This window comes from Arachis duranensis, chromosome 1 (genome assembly GCF_000817695.3).
Source record: "Arachis duranensis cultivar V14167 chromosome 1, aradu.V14167.gnm2.J7QH, whole genome shotgun sequence".
Classification (NCBI taxonomy): Eukaryota; Viridiplantae; Streptophyta; class Magnoliopsida; order Fabales; family Fabaceae; genus Arachis; species Arachis duranensis.
In genome coordinates this window covers 47,717,658-47,739,033 of record NC_029772.3, presented here as the reverse complement: position 1 = coordinate 47,739,033, position 21,376 = coordinate 47,717,658, and the positions used below count along the sequence as shown (strand labels likewise).

Genomic DNA, 21,376 nt, shown 5'->3' with positions numbered 1-21,376 from the left:
TTCCACTAATCTATACTCCTAACAAGATGGTGTGTTGGTCTTCTTTTCACATATCTAAACTATCTAAACAGAATTTTATATTTTTTCTACAATACATATTACATCAACTTTTACTTTTGTATATGGTGAATTTCAATAATGTTTATGGTGACTCCAATGGCTGTGAAGTATTGTTAGAATTAAAATCACATTTTTATTCATATATTGGTAATACTTTTTTTTAACAACACTTTTTTAAAAAGCATTGTTAAATAATAAAGAAGTGTTACTTTAATTTTTAACAACATTTTTTAATATACCATAGCCACTGTAACATAGACATATTATAGTGACCCTTTACATATTCGTTTCTTACTTTCTTCAATACTTATTTGGTTACGCATCCAAGCATTCTCATCGTTGCCATATTAAACTATGATCATACTCATTTTTTATTCTCTAACACTTCAATCCATATAATATAGATAGTACAATAGTAATGCGATAAAATTTCTCCCTAAATTGTAAAAATATTTTTTATTATATGATAATATTTTTAATTTGATCAAACTCTTTTTGGATAAATGTCACTGTGGTCCGACGAAACTAACGAGTATAATTCTTGAATTCTAAAGTCTAAATCTTAAATCGTAAATTCTAAACTTTAAACCATAGTTATCAGAACCAGATCGAATCGGTCAGTTTGATTGAAAAATTAGTGAATTGGTGGTTTGGCTGGTTCAGGTAACAACACGGACCGAACAAGCAATTGAACCGCTGAAAATAGGCCAATTCAACCCAAACCCGTGAATTGGACCGGATCATTCCGTGAACCAGCAGCGGTCTGAAGGTCCTCCGTACTAGAGTGACCCTTTATATATTCGTTTCTTATTTTGTCCAATACTTATTTGATTGTGCATCCAAGCATCCTCATCGCTGCCATATTAACTTATGATCATACTCATTTTTTATTGTCTAACACACCAATCCATATAAGATAGATAGTAGTAGTACAATAGTAATGCGATAAAATTTCTTCCTAAATTGTAAAAATATTTTTTACTATTTGATAATATTTTTAATTTGATCAAATTTTTTTTGGGTCAATGTCACTGTGCTCCGACAAAACTAACAAGTATAGTTCTTGAATTTTAAAGTCTAAATCTTAAATCCTAAACCCTAAATTTTAAACCATAGTTATCAGAACTGGATCGAATCGATCAGTTTGATTAGAAAATCAGTGAACCTGTGGTTTGGCTAGTTCGGGTAGCAACACAAACTGAACAAGCAATCGAACCGCTGAGAGCTGGCCGGTTCGACAGAAACTTGTATGAAATCAATCGATTCAACCCAAACCCGTGAATCAGGCTAGGTCATTCCGTGAACCAGCGCTCTGATGGTCCTCTGTACTAGAGTGACCCTTTATATATTCGTTTCTTATTTTGTCCGATACTTATTTGGTTGTGCATCCATACATCCTCATCTGCCATATTAAATTATGATCATACTTATTTTTTATTGTCTAACATTCCAATCCATATAACATAGATAGTACAATAGTAATGCGATAAAATTTCTTTCTAAATTGTAAAAATATTTTTTACTATTTGATAATATTTTTAATTTGATCAAACTTTTTTGGGCGAATGTTACTGTGCTCCGATGAAACTAACGAATATAGTTCTTGAATTCTAAAATCTAAATCTTAAATTCTAAACTCTAAACTCTAAACCATGGTTATCAGAACCAAACCAAATCAATCAATTTGATTGGAAAATCGGTGAATTGATGGTCTGGAGGGTTCGGATAGCAACGTGGACCAAACAAGCCATTGAATCACTGAGAACCGGCTGGTTCGACAAAAACTCGCATGAAACTAGCCAATTTAACCAAAACTCGTGAAACCGGGGTGGGTTGTTCCGTGAACCAACGCTCCGAAGGTCCTCCGTACTCCAGTGCGAAATGATTTAATCCCATAACCTTAGCATTAAAGACTACGTGGCTTGCCACCAAGCTATGTTATTCTTTGCTCCTGTATGTGCTAATTATTATATATATAATAATAACTTGATAATGTNATAAATTAAGAAAAAAAATTTACTCATCACAATATATCTTCTTAATAAATAGTTGTAGACTTGTAGTATATAATAATATAATAGATATAAACTAATTAATAAATTATTAAAATAAGACATTATAGTTACTATAGTATAAAAATAATAAAGACACTTATTATCAAGATAATAGTAAAATTTTATATAATTATTTAATTATGATCAGGTTAACCGATTGAACAAGTAATCTAGTGACTTAGTAGTTTGACTGGTTCAATTACTGACTCAGTTTTGATAATTACTATAAACCCTAAACCCTAAATTTTAAATCCTAAATTCTAAACTTTAAATCTAAATTCTAAATCATTGATATAAAATATAATAAATAAAGAACTAAAAATTTTTAATTAACAAAGATTGCAATACTCCTTACTTAATAAGGAGTCTTGTTTTTCAAATAAAAAATTATTGTTAGATAATAAAAAATAAAAAATTTTAATTTTAACTATACCTTACACCTTTTAAAGCAAAATTGCATTACAATAATTGTAGCTAACTTTCACCACCCAAGAGTCTATTGTAAAATGTCAAAAAATAATTGAATAAATAAACAAAAATATACATGAAAGTTTGATATGGATAAAAATACACAAATTTATAAATATCAAAATAACTCAACTAGATATCCTTTAAAAATTGTATAATATTCAGCTTTTTATTATAATAATTTAAAAAAGTAGAACAAACACATTTAAATAGATTTAGTGTCTTTTTAAAATTGAATACACATCTAAAATACAAACTAAAATTTAAAATTTAAAATTTCTGTTGTCAGTTTTATTATTTTTAACTATTAACCGATTATCGTTTAAATACACTTCCAAAAATATAAATTCAGTAAAATTAAAAATTTTAATTCGTCCGTGTAATTATTCGTACACGCCGCCGTCCTCTTCGGCGCCGCTGCGTCATCCCCAGCGCTGTTCTTCCGCTTCAGAAGCAACGCCATCATCTGCCTCGCTCGTCCTTAGCATCCCTTCCTCCTCGCCGCTCAGGCCGCAGCCTCGCTTCGTCCTACTCCTTGTCACATTAGTCCTCATTAGCGTCGCTAATCCTTCTTTGTCGGAAGTGGACCTCAGGTATTTTGGATGTATTTAAGAGAAAGTGATTTATAGTTAATCGTATGTATCTGTTTAGTTATTCAATCACATTGATTTTGCATGTCATGTACAACATCCTAATTTGCATTGGAGGATAGATTAGATAGAAGAACAACTTAAAGAATCACAATCCTCAAATTGTCAACACTGTTATATCTGCAATTACAGCCACTGCAAGAATTTAAATTTTTTATTTATGATTTTGAATGTGTTTTAGAAATATTTTGTATATCATTTCATAATTTTAGATATGTTACAATTATTTTTTAATGTTTAAATTTAAATTTTAGATTTATGATTTTGGATGTATTTCAAAAACTGTCTATATAAGTTAATAATTTTAGATGTGTTACAATTGAAAAACAAATTATGGCCACTATAAGAAAGAAGCGAAGAACGAGATAGAAGAATAGAAAAAAAAAAGAAAATCGTATTACAGAGAGAGAAGGAATAAGAAACGTAAAAGAAGGAAACAATAACTAACTATGAAACGGATAGTAAGTTAGAAAAATTTTAATTTTTAAAATTTAAATTAATCTTAATTATAAATATGTATCTAAAAAATAAAAATACGTTTTAATTAAAAAATAATTAAATAATATTAAAGTCTGATTGAAGACTGAATTTTATTGCACAAGTAACATTTTTCATATCAAAATACACTTTGAAATTATTTTTTATGGATAAAAATACACACCAAAAATTTATAAATATCAAACTCTTTCTAACATGACACTTTTGTCCATCAAAAATCATCTTGGAAGATACTTTGATATTTACCAACTTTTGGTATATACTTTTGCTCCTTTCAAATTCTTTCATATATAATTTTGTTCATCTGCCCAAAAATATTTACATTGTACTTAAACAAGACGGACTTACGCTCGGTCATCTGAATCGCACCTCCAATTTGATCTCAGGTGTGCTTAATAATAGTTTAATTCAGAATGTAACATTTGAATGGATAGAAAATAATAGTTAAGAAATACTTGTAATTTGTTCAATCTAGGATTCATGAATTCCCAATATTACGCCAATATCATTTTTCGGGCACAAGTTCTGACAGTATTGGCTGTATCGCCGATCTGCTTATTTTGCTGCACTTACCAAAATCTCGGAAAACATCAATATAACTCCCAAAATATACATTATCCATGCTGTGGAGTTCCTAGAAAACGAAGAAAAACTACCATGATTTACTGATTTACTCTCCTGCTCTGGTTTTGATTTGACCCCGGCTATTAATGGGGAAAAAAAGATGTCTTCAGAAACGAAATTCATAAGATGAGCAAACGTGGTAAAAGGTGCGATTCTTCAAAACTTTTAAGCATACATTAATAAAAACCGAAAACTGCAGTCAGCCATGTCTTGAAATGACAGCAGCTCGTTCTTTAATTAAAACAATTAAAATAGAAAATGACAACACATCCATGAATTAAACAAGCTCAAGTATCCTCAGCAAACACTAAGACACCACATCCCTATCTATCCTCCTAATAAACCCTCAATCATATGGCAACTACTAGTACTCCAGCAGCAACCGCAGAGAGAAGCAGAAAAGATGAAAATCCAATCAATCTCTATGCAACCAGAGTGCTGGCAGTTGTTGATTCGCTGCATATAACCAATGACACTATTAATAACAGGGCAGACAGTTTTATTGTTCTAAACAAATGGGGAAGATAGGCAATTAAAAACACAAATTTACAAGGACTAGTGAGCATAATAATACTCTTTACATGGATGCATAACAAGCAGAGAACACAAACAGATATGTAATCAGATATGTAATCATGACCAAGCATAATATAATACATGTATCTAACGTTCTACCATACCGGCATATTACTGCCTACATTCCTCATCAATTCATTTGACGTGTTCAAAACATTCATAAATCAATGTAACAGGATAAAAACTTGTATCCAATACACTGAAATTGTATCGTATCAAGATACAAGTCAAAATGGAGGAAGTACAAAGCACCATTTACAAGAATGCATGTCTAGTTGTCCACTTCCCACTATTGGACTAGCAAGAAGTGTGCGCGTGTCGAAAATTATAGAAAAATATTACCAAGCTTCCCATATAAGAATGGCTGGCTATGTGTGCATAGAAAAGATATCATAGTGCATTGACAGAGAAACCAGTTGCTATCCAATAAATAGCATATAGTTAACCTATATCACAATTCTAGCTAAAATGCCATATACTAGATACAATTTTCTAGCAAACTAAGCCAATTGATTAAGACTATCCTCAAAGAGTAATCACGAATTAAGCAATTAGGGAAATCAAACAATTGATAGTGTTCAAAGGCACTTACTACTTCCACACAGGTGGGAGCTTCTTGGTCTTCTTGTAGTAACGAGCAAGTCTGTGGATTCTGCTCTCAACAAGAATCAACCTGAACTTGGAGTCCTTGTCCTTTCTGTTCCTCTCAAGATGCTTCCTAATCGACACTGCCTTCTTGATCAAATGGTAGAGATCCTCAGGAATCTCAGGGGCAAGTCCTAAAATACCAAAATCCCAGCGGGCGAAAATAAAAATTGATTTTTTTACAATAAAACCCCAGAACCCTAATGGAAAAAAAAAACTGAGATTTGATATTAAAGATTACCGTGAGCTTTGAGAATGCGGAGGATTTTGCTTCCGGTGACGCTCTTGACCTGAGCAATACCGTGTGAGTCTCGAAGAATGACACCAATCTGGGATGGGGTCAAACCCTTCTTCGCGAACTTGCATATATTCTCCTCCACCTGAAAAATCAACCACAAATTTAAATTAAATTGAAGGGAACAAATAAACAAACAAAAAACAATTTTGAACAATGCGACGTATATGAAATGTTATGAAAATTACATCTTGAGAAGAGATCTTGAGCCAGCTAGGAGGGGTCCTCTTGTAAGGCAAAGCAGAAGAGGAAATACCCTTACTGAAACCACAGGAAGAAGCGGGTGTTCATGTTATATTATTGAAGAAGAAGAAGAATAAGAAGAAGAAGAAGAAGAATGAGAGAATGGAAACGAACCCGCGACTGTGCATACGACCCATGGTGGCGAGGTGGGATTAGGGTTGCAGAAGGAGAAGTGACTGTGCTGCTGCTCCTCTTCTTCGGCGACGACGGCTTCTCGAAAACCCTAATTTATGTATGCGAATCTCTTTACCTAAATAGCTGGTTCCTATTTAACAGTACCCCTTCTGCTACGTCGTTTGCAAAAACCCTAACAGAAAATAGTATACTTTATAAGATTTTTTAAGTTGTTTAATTTTGATATATTAAAAAATTTCACATTATTATTTAATTAAACTTTTATATTAAAATAATATTTTAATTACACTTATGCGATAGTATATTGTTTCTACGTAATATTTAATTAAAATGAAGGAGAGAGGAGTAAATGGTGAAAATTGGGTGGAGTGTGATGGAAATAGGCGAGGTGGCCTGTAGCCTGGCCTATAAAAAATAGGTCCAGACTTAAGTTATTAAAAAAGTAGAAAATATGCACATGTTTAAATTATTAAAAAAGCCTATATTTTTTAAAAAGTCAGGTTTAGTAAAAATACCTTTATCCACTAAATTATTAAAAAAGTCTATTGAAAAGAGTTAAACTTAGATTTTTTATCATATGAAAATATCTTTATCCACTAAATTATTTATCTTTTTAATAATATATGTGTATTTTTATTTTCTTAATATCTTCAATCTTTGATGTTGGAATATCAAAAGTCAATCAAATAAAATAATTCTAAAACTTTTCCTCCACATTAATAAAGAAAAAAACATACACACGGTCATTTTCTCTTCTCTTCTCCACTTTACACCTCTTCTACTCGACTACCATCCTCTTTATCTTCTCTTCCTTTAACTGTAGGTACTTCTTTTTTTTTCTCATGTCATTATTTTTTATTTTATTATTTTTTATATTTGTTGTTATAATATTAATTATTTTTAGGTTATGCTACGTGTACACCAAAATCAGCCACTAGTATAAAATATATGTTGAAATACAAATACACATTGAAAATAAATTAAATTACACATGTATTTATACACAAATACCTTAGTAACTAATTTTAGTGGCTGATTTGGTGTACAAATAGCATTACTCATTATTTTTTCATCAATTAGGGTTTTATTCTGTCAAAGATCTTTTTTAAGTTCAATTTTTTGTTTGTGTTGTGATACTGTTTCTACTTTTTTTAACATAAAATTTTATCAATTTTTTTCATTGAAAGGTTCTTACTTTATGCCATTGATATAATGAAAGTAAAAAAAATCATGAGATAATGTTGTCGGTTATTTTTTGTTTACAATAGGCTTTAGAAATGGCTGAATCTGTAACTCCAAGTGATGCATTGGCCAATTCTATTTTTTTAAATGGAGAAGAAATTAATCGGTCAGTACCGATAATGCCAACAATAGATACACCATTACAAACACCAACAACTACATCAGCACCAACACAGACAACAACTATTACAAGTCAACCAATGGAAAAGACTTCACCAATTTGGGACGATTTTGATCAAGTTGAAAGTTCTGAAGGTACAAAAGCTATTTACAAAGGAAAAGTCTAGGGGCCAGCAATTTTATTGCATTTTGGCCAGCATGTAACCAGCAAAGAAAGGTGAGCCATTGGATGAAATCTCACACCAATCTCACACCATCAAATCATCATTAATGGCTAGTTAATGGCTACCAATTACAAATGTTGCTGGCCCCCTAGCATTGCTCATTTACAAATATTACAAATCTATGTTTTCTTATGCTGGAAAAGGAGCTAGTACTTCACATTTATGGAGGCATTCTAGTAGTTGCTTACAAAAGAGATTGCATGTTGCTGTACAAAAGAAGGAACCATTGATTCCATTTCAACCTTTCAATTCAAGTGTTATTCCCTTTGTAACACCACGTGTAAGACATTCTCAAGAAAAAATGAGACAAATAATTGCTATAGCAATTATGATTCATGAGCATCCTTTTAGCATTGTTGAGGATGAAGTTTGGATGTGGGGCTTTCAATACGCTAATTCTGAATTTTATACAATTTCTCACGAAACTGCTCGAAGTGATTGCTTGGCAATATATGAGGCAGAAAAGAAACAATTGAAGACTTTGTTACAAGGTGTTAGTACAAGTCACTTTATTGATGTAAGGTGAAATCTTCAAAAAAGGGTTTTGAATTTTGTTAAGGTACCTGCTCCTAGAGGTGGCATCGATGTTGTGGATGTTATTTTCAAGTGTTTGAAGACTTGGGAAATTAAAAACAAAGTCTTCTCAGTATCTGTTGACAATGCTTCCTATAATGATTCATGTCTAAGGGCTCTTAAGAATACTATTTCAAATAACAACTCATTACGTGTTAGTGGTAGTTTGTTTCATGTTAAGTGTTGTGCACACATTCTGAATTTGTTGGTACAAGATGGGTTAGGTAAAATTAAAGGTATTATTCACAAAGTTTGTGAAAGTGTCAAGTATGTCCATTTTAATTATTTAAGATTTAAAATATTTGTTGAGATTCTTGAGAACAAGCATTCGAAGGAAAAAAAAAATCATCATTGATTGTCCCATAAGATGAAATTCTACTTACAATATCTTATCTGTGGCTTTGAAGTTTAAATATGTGTTTTCTGTGTATAAGAAAAGAGAACCCCACTATAGTTACGAACCATCGTAAGAGGATTGGAGAAAAGTTGAGAAGATTTGCAAACTTTTAAAAGTTTATAATCTTGCTCCTCATGCCTACTGCAAATTTGTACTTTCCTGAAATTTGAAGGGTGAAACAAGTAATTGATGATGCTATTGAAGATAGAGATTCCTTCATAAGAGAAATGGCAACCTCAATGAAAGAAAAGTTTGACAAATATTGGGGAGAATGCAATATGGTAATGTCTCTTACTTGTGTTTTGGATCCTAGATGCAAATTACATGTTATTAAATTCTGTTTTTCTTTAATTTACAAACCTGACCATGTGACTGCTAAAAATATTGAAAAAGTGAAGAATACATTGCAATAAATATATGATGAATATACTGAAGAGTGTCATGGTGATACAATAATGAGTGGAGTTAACACTAATGATCTAGTTGCTTCTTCTAATGTGGTTAGTTCTGAAATTAGTGGAATTGATAAAATATTGAATATGGTTCGGAAAAAAGAAGCTATTCATCCAACAAAATCAGAATTAGAAGTTTATCTTGATGAGAGTGCTTACATTCCTAAAGGCAATTCTAAGTCTTTTAGTGCTTTGGAGTGGTGGAAAAATAATAGCCTGAAGTTCAAGGTTTTATCTAAAATGGCAGTGGACATATTAGCAATTCCTGTCTTAACGTTGGCTTTATAGTCTTCATTTAGTGCTGGAGGAAGAGTTATTGATGAATATCATTCTTGACTAAATCAAGAATCCATTGAAGCTCTCATTTGTGGAGGAGATTGACTTTGGAACAAGTATGGTTTGAAGAAAAAACCAAAGGTAAAAATCAACTTTCTAATATTTCTCTTTTTGACTAAGTATCTATGTTATAGAACATATTTTCTCTTTTTAAATGTGAGAACATTGATATTCGTATGATGTGAGTAGTTAGAATAATAAAGTTGAATTTTCATGATATATAAATGAGGTATCATATAATTTATACTAAGATTATGACCACAATTTTATTTTGAACATTTTTTTTTGTACTAATTAAAAAAGCATTTGTTACATTTATAGTATTTAAAAATCTAATGATATGTGTATGTTTGCTTTTTTTTAAGGTGTTGGAACAGGAAGATTAAATCACTGTCAAGTTTGGAGGGTTAATCAATTAATTGTCCAACATTTCTTTTACTGTGTTTTGATTTAAGTAGTTATTAGCTTTTATTTGATATTATATTTAGTTAGTTTGTTACAACTCTTGATGTTGATGAAGTCTTTTATTTTGATATGTTACATATTTTGGAAGTAGCCAAGTGGAAATATATTCCATATATATTATCTTTTTTTAATCAATGATAGCATTTATCGATATTTTGTCTTTATTTTGTATCAATATTGTCCATAAATTTATTATTTTATATTTTATAATTTTAAAAATTAAATTATATCTTAAATTTAATTATTATAAAAAAATAGGCCTATTGACAGGCTTCAGGCCAAGCCAGATTTAATAACAGGTCAGGCTCAGTACTCATTAAAAAGCCTATACCAGGCTACAGGCCAGGCTTAGGTCAATATACTCTATTACAGGCCTGGCCTGTTAAGAGTAAAGTCTGGCATGGCCCCTATTTCGACCCCTAATTGGGGGGAGGGGGCTGCATGATTGCATCAAGTGACAAAGAGAATTTTCAATAGGGTAATTTTAGGGTGGCTCCGAAGGTTTCATTCCGTTGTAAGATGGTTGGTTCCTCTGAATCCTTGGAGCTTACTAGGGTTAATGACTTAGATGGCGATTCAATGGAGGTTGTCACGGGAAAACAAGGCGACCTAATGCCTCCAAAGGTAAGGTTTTCTGAGGAGGCTAGACATGCTCTATTTGAACCCTACAAGGAGGCCATCGTGATTAAGATCCTTGGGAAGCATTTTAGTTATATAACCTTAGTGCATAAACTGAAATATGTATGGAGGCTTAAAGGAGGCTATGAAATCTTGGATGTTAGTTTCGATTACTTCTTAGTTAAATTTGATTTCAAGGAGGACAAGGAGAAGGTGTTATTAAAGGGGTTCATGGATGATGTTAGGACATTACATTACGATCAAGCCATGAACTTTGGATTTTAAACCATGTGAGGCATCGTTTAGAGACACAATGGTTTGGATACGGATTATAGGGTCCGGCATATGGTATTATAATGAAACAGCCATTATGCGGATTGCTTCGGCTATAAGCAAATCCGTCAAGGTGGATCTTGCAACCAAGTCGGCAGAAAAGGGGAAGTTTGTTAGGGCTTGTGTACAAGTGAATCTGGGGCTGTTAGTTGTTCAGCGAGTGGTTGTCGATGACTTTGAATATAGTATGGAGTATGAATATATGCCATTTATATATGAGAAGTGTAATTAATTCGGACACAGAGCATGGGAATGTAGCACACCCATGGTTCTTCCAGTGGCTGTGGATGTACAAGCAGGAGCAGTTGTTCATGAGAGCTGTCCAGTGAACCGGAATTAGTAGATTTTTGAATTTGAAATTACACCCATTAATTCTGCAGCATTAGCAGATTTTGCAGAGAAGATGCAGGCAACTACGTTGCATGGGAAAGCAGATATGAAGGAGCTGTTTGACAGAGAAGGGAAATGGACCAAAGTTGTTGGAAAGGGTAGAGGAAAATTGGTTGAGAAAGCTAAGGCCCAAGCGGTGGCTAAAGGCTCAACACCCCCATTTTCGGACACCAATTGGGTCGGGTGGGTGGTCTGAATGAGGGGAGAGAGACTCACGAGAAGGCTGGATTGAGTAGCGGGTTGTCTTCTTTTTCTTGCCATACTGCATCAAGGGGGATGCTCAATGGCGTGTTTGCAGATGGGTCTTCAACTACCCCACGCTCAAGAATGGCCATAAGAGGTGCAAACCGGCATCGTTGCAAAACTCGCCGGTGCACTAGGACAATGACGGTGTGACTAAACAGCAGCAGCAAGATAACACGTCGATGTTGGCTTCTGTTGCGGTGTGACAGTGTGACGTAAAGGATTTATACCGGTTCGGAATTTAACAAAATAATTTCATTGTGAGCATAGCCCAAACCGACAATTGATCCTCAAATCAAATTTGAATTTTTGGTTGTCACAAGTACAAACCCCAATGAAAATTAACCGAAGTATTCAAATCTCGGGTCGTCTCACAAGGAATTGCAATGAAGTGATCAATTATTGGCTATGAAGGAACAAGGGGGTTTGATTTTTAATTGGAAAGAAAAAATGAAAGCAAGAAAGTAAACAACAATTAACTAATAAAGGGAAGGAAAAGAACTCTTGGCTAAGACATGGGAATGGAGATCACCATCCTTGTCTACAAACTATACATTGACAATTATGAGGGACCAACCCATTAAGTCTACTTCTATGGATGAAGTACGTATAATGTCTACTTCAACGCTTGAAGTACATCAAATAGGCTTGATCAACATCAACCCACAAGTCCCAACCTACTGATGAGCGGATAATTTATACGCTTTTTGGCATTTTTTTACATAGTTTTTAGTATGTTTTAGTTACTTTTTATTACATTTTTATTAGTTTTTATACAAAAATCACATTTCTGGACTTTACTATGAATTTGTGTATTTTTCTGTAATTTCAGGTATTTTCTGGCTGAAATTGAGGGACCTGAGCAAAAGTCTGATTCAAACGCTGAGAAAGAACTGCAGATGCTGTTGGATTTTGACCCTCCTCCACTCAAAATGGATTTTCTGGAGCTAAAGAAGCTGAATTGGCACGCTCTCAATTGCGTTGGAAAGTAGACATCTTAGGATTTCCAGAAATATGTAATAGTCCATAATTTGCCCGAGATTTGATGGCCCAAACAGGCGTTCAAATGCCCAACAGAGACCCTTTTTTGGCGTAAAACACCGGAACTAGCATCAGAACTGGAGTTAAACGCCCAAACCGGCATCCAAGCTGGCGTTTAACTCCAAGAATGGCCTATGCATGTGAAAGCTCAATGCTCAGTCCAAGCACACACCGAGTGGGCCACGGAAGTGGATTTCTGCACTATCTGCATTTAGTTACTTATTTTCTGTAAACCCTAATAACTAGTTGAGTATAAATAGCACCTTTTACTATTGTATTGGGGGCTTTTTTGATCACTTTAGATCATTTTGCACATTTGGGAAGGCTGGCCATTCGGCCATGCCTAGACCTTTTTCTCTTATGTATTTTCCAACGGTGGAGTTTTTACACCTCATAGATTAAGGTGCGGAGCTCTGCTGTTCTTCATGAATTAATGCAAGTACTATTGTTTCTCTTTCAATTCACGCTTACTTCTTCTCCAAGATATACTCTCGTACTTAATTTAGTTAAGTCAGAATGAAGGGGTGACCCATGACAATCACCCACTATCTTCGTTACTCGCTTAGCCAAGATCCGCGTGCCTGACAACCACAAGTGGTCTACATGATGTTCAACGTAGTCATTGGACGACAGCTGGAGTATAATCTCTTGGGTCTCTGATCTACGGACCGAGTCCGTGACATTAGAACCTTCGTGGTATAGGCTAGAACCAATTGGCAGCATTCCTGAGATCCAGAAAGTCTAAACCTTGTCTGTGGTATTTCGAGTAGAATTTGGGATGGGATGATTGTAACGAGCTTCAAATTCGCGAATGTTGGGCGCAGTGACAGTGTGCAAAAGGATAGAGAGATCCTATTCCAACACAAATAAGAATCGACAGATGATTAGCCGTGTGGTAGCTGTACCTGGTATTTTTCATCTGAGATGAGAAATCCGACAGTTGATTAGCCGTGCAGAAACCGTACTTGGACCATTTTCACTGAGAGGATCATACAGCTTGCCATGGAAGGAAGCACGCTGAAGAACTGAAGATTGATGGTTTAGAAGTTATAGTAAACTCTCGTTGCAAGTATAGTTACTAAACCAAGCAATCAACCTTTCTTACAAACGTTTTGGTTGTTACAAGTAACAAACCCCTAAATAAATTGATAACCGAAGTATTTAAACCTCGGGTCGTCTTCTCAAGGAATTGCAGGGAGGTATGTTCTTATTATTGGCTATGAAAAAGGTAAAATTTTGGGGGTTTTGAGAATGAGGAACAAGTATGATAAATGATAAGCGAAATAAATAAATAACTATAAAATAAAGTCTTGGCAAGATATGAAAATTCAGAAGTCCTATCCCAGTTACTCCTATGAGAATGGAAGTTAATCCCACTTAGTTAACCTTTGCGTAAGCAAGGGAAAGTCAAGTGAACCAATTGGTTAGAATTCCCAAGTCCTAGCCAACTCCTAAGGAAAGACTAGAGTTAGTGGAATTCAAATTAATTAGCCGACATAACAATCAATCATGAATAGTTGATAAGTCAAGAGCTTCCAATTAATCAATTAAAGCCAAGAATATAAAAAGCTAAACGAAAATCATAGATCTGAAAATACCTCAATTGTATTTAAATATAAATTTAAATCTAACATGGAAAGATTTATGAATCCAATGGGCAATATAAATAATAAACAGATAAAAGTATTAGAGTATCTCAAAGTAGAAGAGAAGTCAAAATAAAGGAATATTGAACCTGATATGAAGATGAGATAAATCCTAATTTCTAAAAATCCTAATCCTAAATTAAATTCTAATCCTAATCCTAAGAGAGAGGAGAGGCCTCTCTCACTAAAAACTACATCTAAAACTAAAAATTATGAATTATGAAAGCATAATTATGAATGGACGCATTCCCCCACTTTATAGCCTCTAATTTGTATTCTCTGGGCTGAAAACTGGGTCAGAAACAGCTCAGAAATCACTGATTGTGAAATCTGGTCCGTACAGGTCGCGGCAAAGTGACGCGGAGGCGTCATCCACGGGTTCGCGCGGAATGAGATTCGTAGATGCAACGTGTTCGCGTGGAGCGCGCATTCGCATCGCATATCTGTACGGCCACTATGGCGAATTATATATCAAATCGAAGTCCCAAATGTTAGCTTTCCAACGCAAGTAGAACCGCATCATTTGGACCTCTGTAGCTCAATTTATGATCGTTTTAGTGCGAGAGGGTCAGGTTGACAGCTTTGCAGTTCCTTCAACTTCTTGTATTCCTTCCACTTTTGCATGCTTCCTTTCCATCCTCTAAGCCATTCTTGCCCTGTAATTCCTGAAATCACTTAACACACATTTCAAGGTATCTAATGGTAATAATAAAGGATTAAATAAAAGGAAATAAAAGCCAAAGAAGCATGTTTTCAATCAAAGCACATAATTAGGAAGGCAAATATAAAACCATGCAAATAGTATGAATAAGTGGGTAAAGAGTTGATAAAAATCACTCAATTGAGTACAAGATAAACCATAAAATAGTGGTTTATCAACCTCCCCACCCTTAAACATTAGCATGTCCTCACGCTAAGCTCAAGAGAAGCTATAAGAGAGTGAAGAGGAATGGTACAATGTATGAAATGCAACCTATCTATATGAATGCAACTACATGCAGAATGTTTCTACCTACTTGGTTAAAAGTAAATAAGCTTTTTCAAGACAAACATGAATCAAATTCCACTAATTCAAATTACACAATAAAAGACAGGTAAACTTGTAAGAAGATAGCTCATGAAAGCAGGGAACATAGAATCAAGCCTTGAACCCTCACTGGTAGTGTATATGCACTCTAATCTCTCAATTGTCTAAGGTTAATTCACTCTACTCTTCTCTAATCATGTTTTCTAAACTTTGTTCTTCATCTAACCAATCAACAAATATTTAGTATACCAATGCAAACATCATGAGGTCTTTTCAGGGTTATAATGGGGCTGAGGTAAAGGTAAGGATGTACATATAAGGTTAAGTGAGCTAACAGAGTGAATCCTTGATTAGTCTAAGATCTCACCTAACATATACATACTTTATAAAATTTACAATTCTTTACCTAGCTAACCAAATTTTTCCCATTTTTGTATTACATGCTCATGTATCAAACTTATTTTTGAATTTTATCCCATGTGCATTGCTTTATTTTGCATTTGGAAAATTCTTTTGGATCCCCTTTATTTAAATACTGAGTTAATTTTTTTTAATGCACATGGTAATTCAATTATTTTGATTTTTTTTATATGCACATGGTAATTTAATTACTTTGATTTCACATGAACATGCTTTCCAAAAATTTTTATTTTGAAATATCTTTATTCTTTTCAACTATCTACCTTGTTTCTATCATCCATGTTCCCATAAAGTTTTCCCACACTTAAACAATTACACAATTTCTATCTTAAGCTAACCAAGGATTCAACTTGGGATTTTTATTTTGTTTTCTGCTTAAGGCTAGTAATGTGGTTTATAGAACAAGAGGGGATTAAAAGCTCAAGGGGCTAACAAAGGTGATGTAAAAGATGGGCTAATTTGGGATAAGTGAGGAAAAATTCAGGCTAACAAGGGTGATGTAAAAGGTAGGCTAATTTGGGAGTGGTGAGCTAGAATCAAACAATGGCCTCAGTCATATGCAAGTATGTAAATACACTAAATATTGGACATATAGACTGGAACAAAATACAGATTGCAATCATAGAGAAGTAAAACACACAAGAATAAAATATCATGGTTAAATAATGTAACCATATAAATAAGCTCAAAATCTCACGGGTTGTGTGTTCTTTGGCTCAAAAATCATGTTCCAAATACAACTTCAAACAAATTTAACAAAAAATTTTCAATTTAAATTAGTGAAATACTATAAAAATTTCTTGAAAAAGCAAATATTACTTCAACCAAGTAGTGACTAAATGCATAAAATCAAACAAACATGCAAATGCAACAATTAACAAATTAACATTGGTGTTGAGAAAGGACTAACTAACCCGTGGAGATCGGTATCGACCTCCCCACACTTAAAGATTGCACCGTCCTCGGTGCATACTGAGATGTGTAGCTGGATGGGGGTTGTGGTTCCTCAGCTGGTGCTCTTTTTTGTTCCTTTTCTTGCCAGTGGTTTGGGAGTAGCTTTCTCTCTACCCTTCTTGGTGGCCATCCTAAAAAAGGAAAGAGAAAGTAAATTAAATCTAAAGAGATAGAGCAAGGAAGAGGATTGAATGAGTGATAATCAGTGCACGGTAAAGATGAATGAAGTGAACACATGGTCATGACAACATGTGAAAAGTTCATCAAAGGGAATAGAACAAGTGCACGATAGGGTAAGTAGATGCAAGATGTTTATTGGCATGCTGGCAAGGGCATGAGTAGCATAGATCAAGCATCACCTCGTAACAAACTATCACGTTTGTATTGACAATTAAATTCAATTAATACAATAGTAAAGGAAATTACTGAAAAGCAGGCATTGAATAGTAGAATAGAATAATGTAGAAAAGTGCATGATGCCATATGGGCTTTTTCACAAACACATAGCATGCATGGTAAATAATCCAATGAAAATAATAAATTGAACATGCAAGCAACCCTTGAAAAATATAATTGCCAAACAATTTTGCAACAATCCACAATGACCAAATAAATTTTCAACACCAATATAAAAATGCATGAAAATAAAAAAAAAGGAAGGAGAAAGAGGGAAGAAGGAGGAAGGGAGAAAATAAGAAAGGAAAAGAAAAAGCAGGATTTGGGGAAGAAAAAGATAAGATATTTTGGCAGAGTAAGATAAGCTGTGCGCCGCTGGTGACGCAGACGTGTGCGTGACGCGGTCGCATGGGGCGCGGTGTTCTCAAGTGACGCGGACGCGTGTGGCACGTGGACGCGTGACTCGATTTTTGTGCTAGGACGCGAGTGCAGCTCCGCGTTCGCACAACTCTCTGTTTAAATGCATTTTTGCCAAAACTTTGGGTGACGCGGTCGCGTGGGTGACGCGATCGCGTGGATGGCCTATTTGAAAAATGACGCGGACGCGTGGGGCACGCGTTCGCGTGGTAGGGCTTGTGCTTCTAGCACGAGTCCAGCCCAATTCTAGCTCAACTTTCGGCCATACACCCTTTTTACGTCGAATTTGAGGCACGCGTTCGCATGGGTGACGCGGACGCGTGGGAGGCGTTTTTCCCACATGACACGGACGCGTCAGCAATGCAGTCGCGTGGATCAATTTGTGCCAAAGGCACGCCTCCAGCCACACTCTCGCGTGACTCTCTGTTCAATGATCTTTTCTTTAAAACGCACTGGTGACGCGGACGCGTCAGCGACGCGCTTGCGTCGCATGCGGAGTTTTTTTTATGCAGTATGTAGAATGAAAAATGCAATGAATGATATGCAAAAATTCCAGGTTCAATCAAAATTCAAAAATAGACAAAAATTCAAACTGAAGAAGAAACGATCATACCATGGTGGGTTGTCTCCCACCCAGCACTTTTAGTTAAAGTCCTTAAGTTGGACATTTGGCGAGCTTCTTGTTATGGCGGCTTGTGCTTGTATTCATCCAAGAATCTCCACCAGTGTTTGGAATTCCAACAGCCTTCGGGGTCCCAAACTAGGCGCAGAGAGCCTTCAAGCAAGCTAAAGCATGTAACAAGGCCCCAAGAGTATTGATTTCTAGATTGAATTCCGGGGTCCCAAACCTTGCTTTTGCACCCGTCTTCTTGTTGAGCAATATTGTTCCATCCGGGTGGTAAGCAGTCTGAATTCTCACTGAAGCAGCCAAACAACTTCCTAGACCCATTCAGCTGAGCTCTATACCAACCTTTGTTTTAAACTTTGAGCTTCCAACCATAATGAACCTTGCAGGACAATTCTTACCACTGACCATCTTCCTTTTACTCTTAATGCCACAAAGAGCTCTAAGTTGACCATCCGTCTCCAGTAGCCCATATTCAAGTGGGATTAGAGAGCTAAGGGATATGAATTTTACCCACTTGAATGTTGTGAAGGATGATGGCAACTTAGGGGGAGGTGTTTCTAATGAACGTAAGCTCCACTCCCTTGTGCTCTTCTTCGACATCTTCCACCTCTTTGCAATCTTCTTCAATATCAACCTCTTCCTCTTGGTGAATTTCTTCCAATTCAATCTCTTCTTCATTATTCACCAAGGGCATGGGATTTTGTGCTTCTTCTTCTTTAGTCCCCATCTCTTGATCAACCTCTTCCAAGTCTTCAACCATGACATGCCTTGGAGGTTGTACACCCTCCTCAACATTAAATTCAAACTCCTTGGAAGGAGGCTTTATGAATGGACTTTCCAATGGAGGTTCAACATCTCCTAAGTCTTCAACCACTTCTTCTTCTTCAATAATTCCGGCTTCCTCCACTTGTTTCAGTATAAATTCATGCTCCTTACTGTCCACCGGAGTTTCTAATGTCTCCTTCATGCTACGTTCTTCATTAGATTGTCCATATGAAGCCATGGGGGTTCCTTGAGTGTCTGAACGTTGCAAAGCTAATTGATTTATCGCTTGCTCCAGTTGATGAAGGGTTGCATGAAATTGATCTACTGATTCCTTGAGGCGAGCTTGTGATTCTTGGGTCGATCCAAAAATTGGCAGTGGTGGTTCTTGGGAGTAATTGGGGTGGTTCTACATATGGTTCATACGGTTCATAGGGTGGTTGCTATGGTGGATATGTGTTAGGGTCATATGGAGGTGAGTGGCGGAAAGGCGCTTGTGAGTGTGGTGGTTCAAAGTTATGTTGTGAGGATGGTCTCTGAGCATATGGTGGGGTTTGTTGGTAGCTACTAGGCAGTCCACCATATCTATCAGCTTGGTATGCATTGTAGAATGGTCTTTGTTTATGATATCTAGGAGGGTGTTGTTGCCTAAAGGGTTGATCAGATCCTCTTGGCTCCGTCCATCTTTGATTGCTTTGACCTTGATGCATATTCCTGTTATAGCTTCCTCTTCCTGCAACATAGTTGTAACCAGACTCATAGCCAAAGGTGTGAGAGCTCATAGTAGTGAGAGAAAATAAAAACAAAAACTAACAAAAGGAAAATATTTTGGAAAAGATTTGAAAATTTTTTTTTTTTGAAAAATATTTACAATAACCAATAATAAGGCACACGTTTGCGATTCCCCGGCAACGGCGCCATTTTGAAGAACTGAAGATTGATGGTTTATAAGTTATAGTAAACTCTCGTTGTAAGTATAGTTACTAAACCAATCAATCAACCTTTCTTACAAACGTTTTGGTTGTCACAAGTAACAAACCCCTAAATAAATTGATAACCGAAGTATTTAAACCTTGGGTCGTCTTCTCAAGGAATTGCAGGGAGGTATGTTCTTATTATTGGCTATGAAAATGGTAAAATTTTGGGGGTTTTGAGAATGAGGAACAAGTATGATAAATGATAAGCGAAATAAATAAATAACTATAAAATAAAGTCTTAGCAAGATATGAAAATTCAGAAGTCCTATCCCAGTTACTCCTATGAGAATGGAAGTTAATCCCACTTAGTTAACCTTTGCGTAAGCAAGGAAAAGTCAAGTGAACCAATTGGTTAAAATTCCCAAGTCCTGGCCAACTCCTAAGAAAAGACTAGAGTTAGTGGAATTCAAATTAATTAGCTGACATAACAATCAATCATGAATAGTTGATAACTCAAGAGCTTCCAGTTAATCAATTAAAGCCAAGAATATAAAAAGCTAAACGAAAATCATAAATCTGAAAATACCTCAATTGTATTTAAATATAAATTTAAATCTAACATGGAAAGATTTATGAATCCAATGGGCAACATAAATAATAAACAGATAAAAGTATTAGAGTATCTCAAAGTAGAAGAGAAGTCAAAATAAAGGAATATTGAACCTGATATGAAGATGAGATAAATCCTAATTTCTAAAAATCCTAATCCTAAATTAAATTCTAATCCTAATCCTAAGAGAGAGGAGAGAGCCTCTCTCACTAAAAACTACATCTAAAACTAAAAATTATGAATTATGAAAGCATAATTATGAATGGATGCATTCCCCACTTTATAGCCTCTAATCTGTGTTCTCCAGGCCGAAAACTAGGTCAGAAACAGCCCAGAAATCGCTGATTGTGAAATCTGGTCCGTACAGGTCGCGGCAAAGTGACGCGGAGGCGTCATCCACGCGTCCGCACGGAATGAGATTCGCAGATGCGATGCATTCGCGTGGAGCACGCGTTCGCGTTGCCTATCTGTATGGCCACTATGGCAAATTATATATCAAATCGAAGCCCCGGATGTTAGCTTTCCAATGCAAGTAGAACCGCATCATTTGGATTTTTGTAGCTCAAGTTATGATTATTTTAGTGCGAGAGGATCAGGCTGACAGCTTTGCAGTTCCTTCAACTTCTTGTATTTCTTCCACTTTTGCATGCTTCCTTTCCATCCTCTAAGTCATTCCTGCCCTGTAATTCCTGAAATCACTTAACACACATATCAAGGCATCTAATGGTAATAAGAGAGAATTAAATAAAAGGAAATAAAAGCCAAAGAAGCATGTTTTCAATCAAAGCACATAATTAGGAAGGCAAATATAAAACCATGCAAATAGTATGAATAAGTGGGTAAAGAGTTGATAAAAACCACTCAATTGAGCACAAGATAAACCATAAAATAGTGGTTTATCACACGCATGATTGGAT

General features: G+C 35.2%; 1 protein-coding gene across 1 annotated transcript; it reads right to left on the bottom strand.

Moving 5' to 3' along the window:
- Positions 1-4,506: 4,506 nt before the first annotated feature.
- LOC107488011 (40S ribosomal protein S13) lies at positions 4,507-6,411 on the bottom strand. Its single transcript, XM_016108711.3, has 5 exons — positions 6,228-6,411; positions 6,059-6,131; positions 5,817-5,955; positions 5,523-5,709; positions 4,507-4,810 (listed from the first exon to the last, which is right to left on the bottom strand). Exons 1-5 carry the CDS (start codon positions 6,248-6,250, stop codon positions 4,777-4,779), a joined length of 456 nt encoding a protein of 151 aa, XP_015964197.1. The 5' UTR covers positions 6,251-6,411; the 3' UTR covers positions 4,507-4,776.
- Between the last annotated feature and the right edge of the window lie 14,965 nt (positions 6,412-21,376).

What these genes read in the sequence shown, in the direction of transcription:
- LOC107488011 (XM_016108711.3), bottom strand. Translation starts at nt 6,250, where the DNA reads ATGGGTCGTATGCACAGTCGCGG. An exon ending in GGTCGTATGCACAGTCGCGG is followed by an intron (nt 6,132 to 6,227) that starts GTTCGTTTCCAT and finishes CTGTGGTTTCAG; the next exon opens with TAAGGGTATTTCCTCTTCTG. An exon ending in CCGCATTCTCAAAGCTCACG is followed by an intron (nt 5,710 to 5,816) that starts GTAATCTTTAAT and finishes TTGGTATTTTAG; the next exon opens with GACTTGCCCCTGAGATTCCT.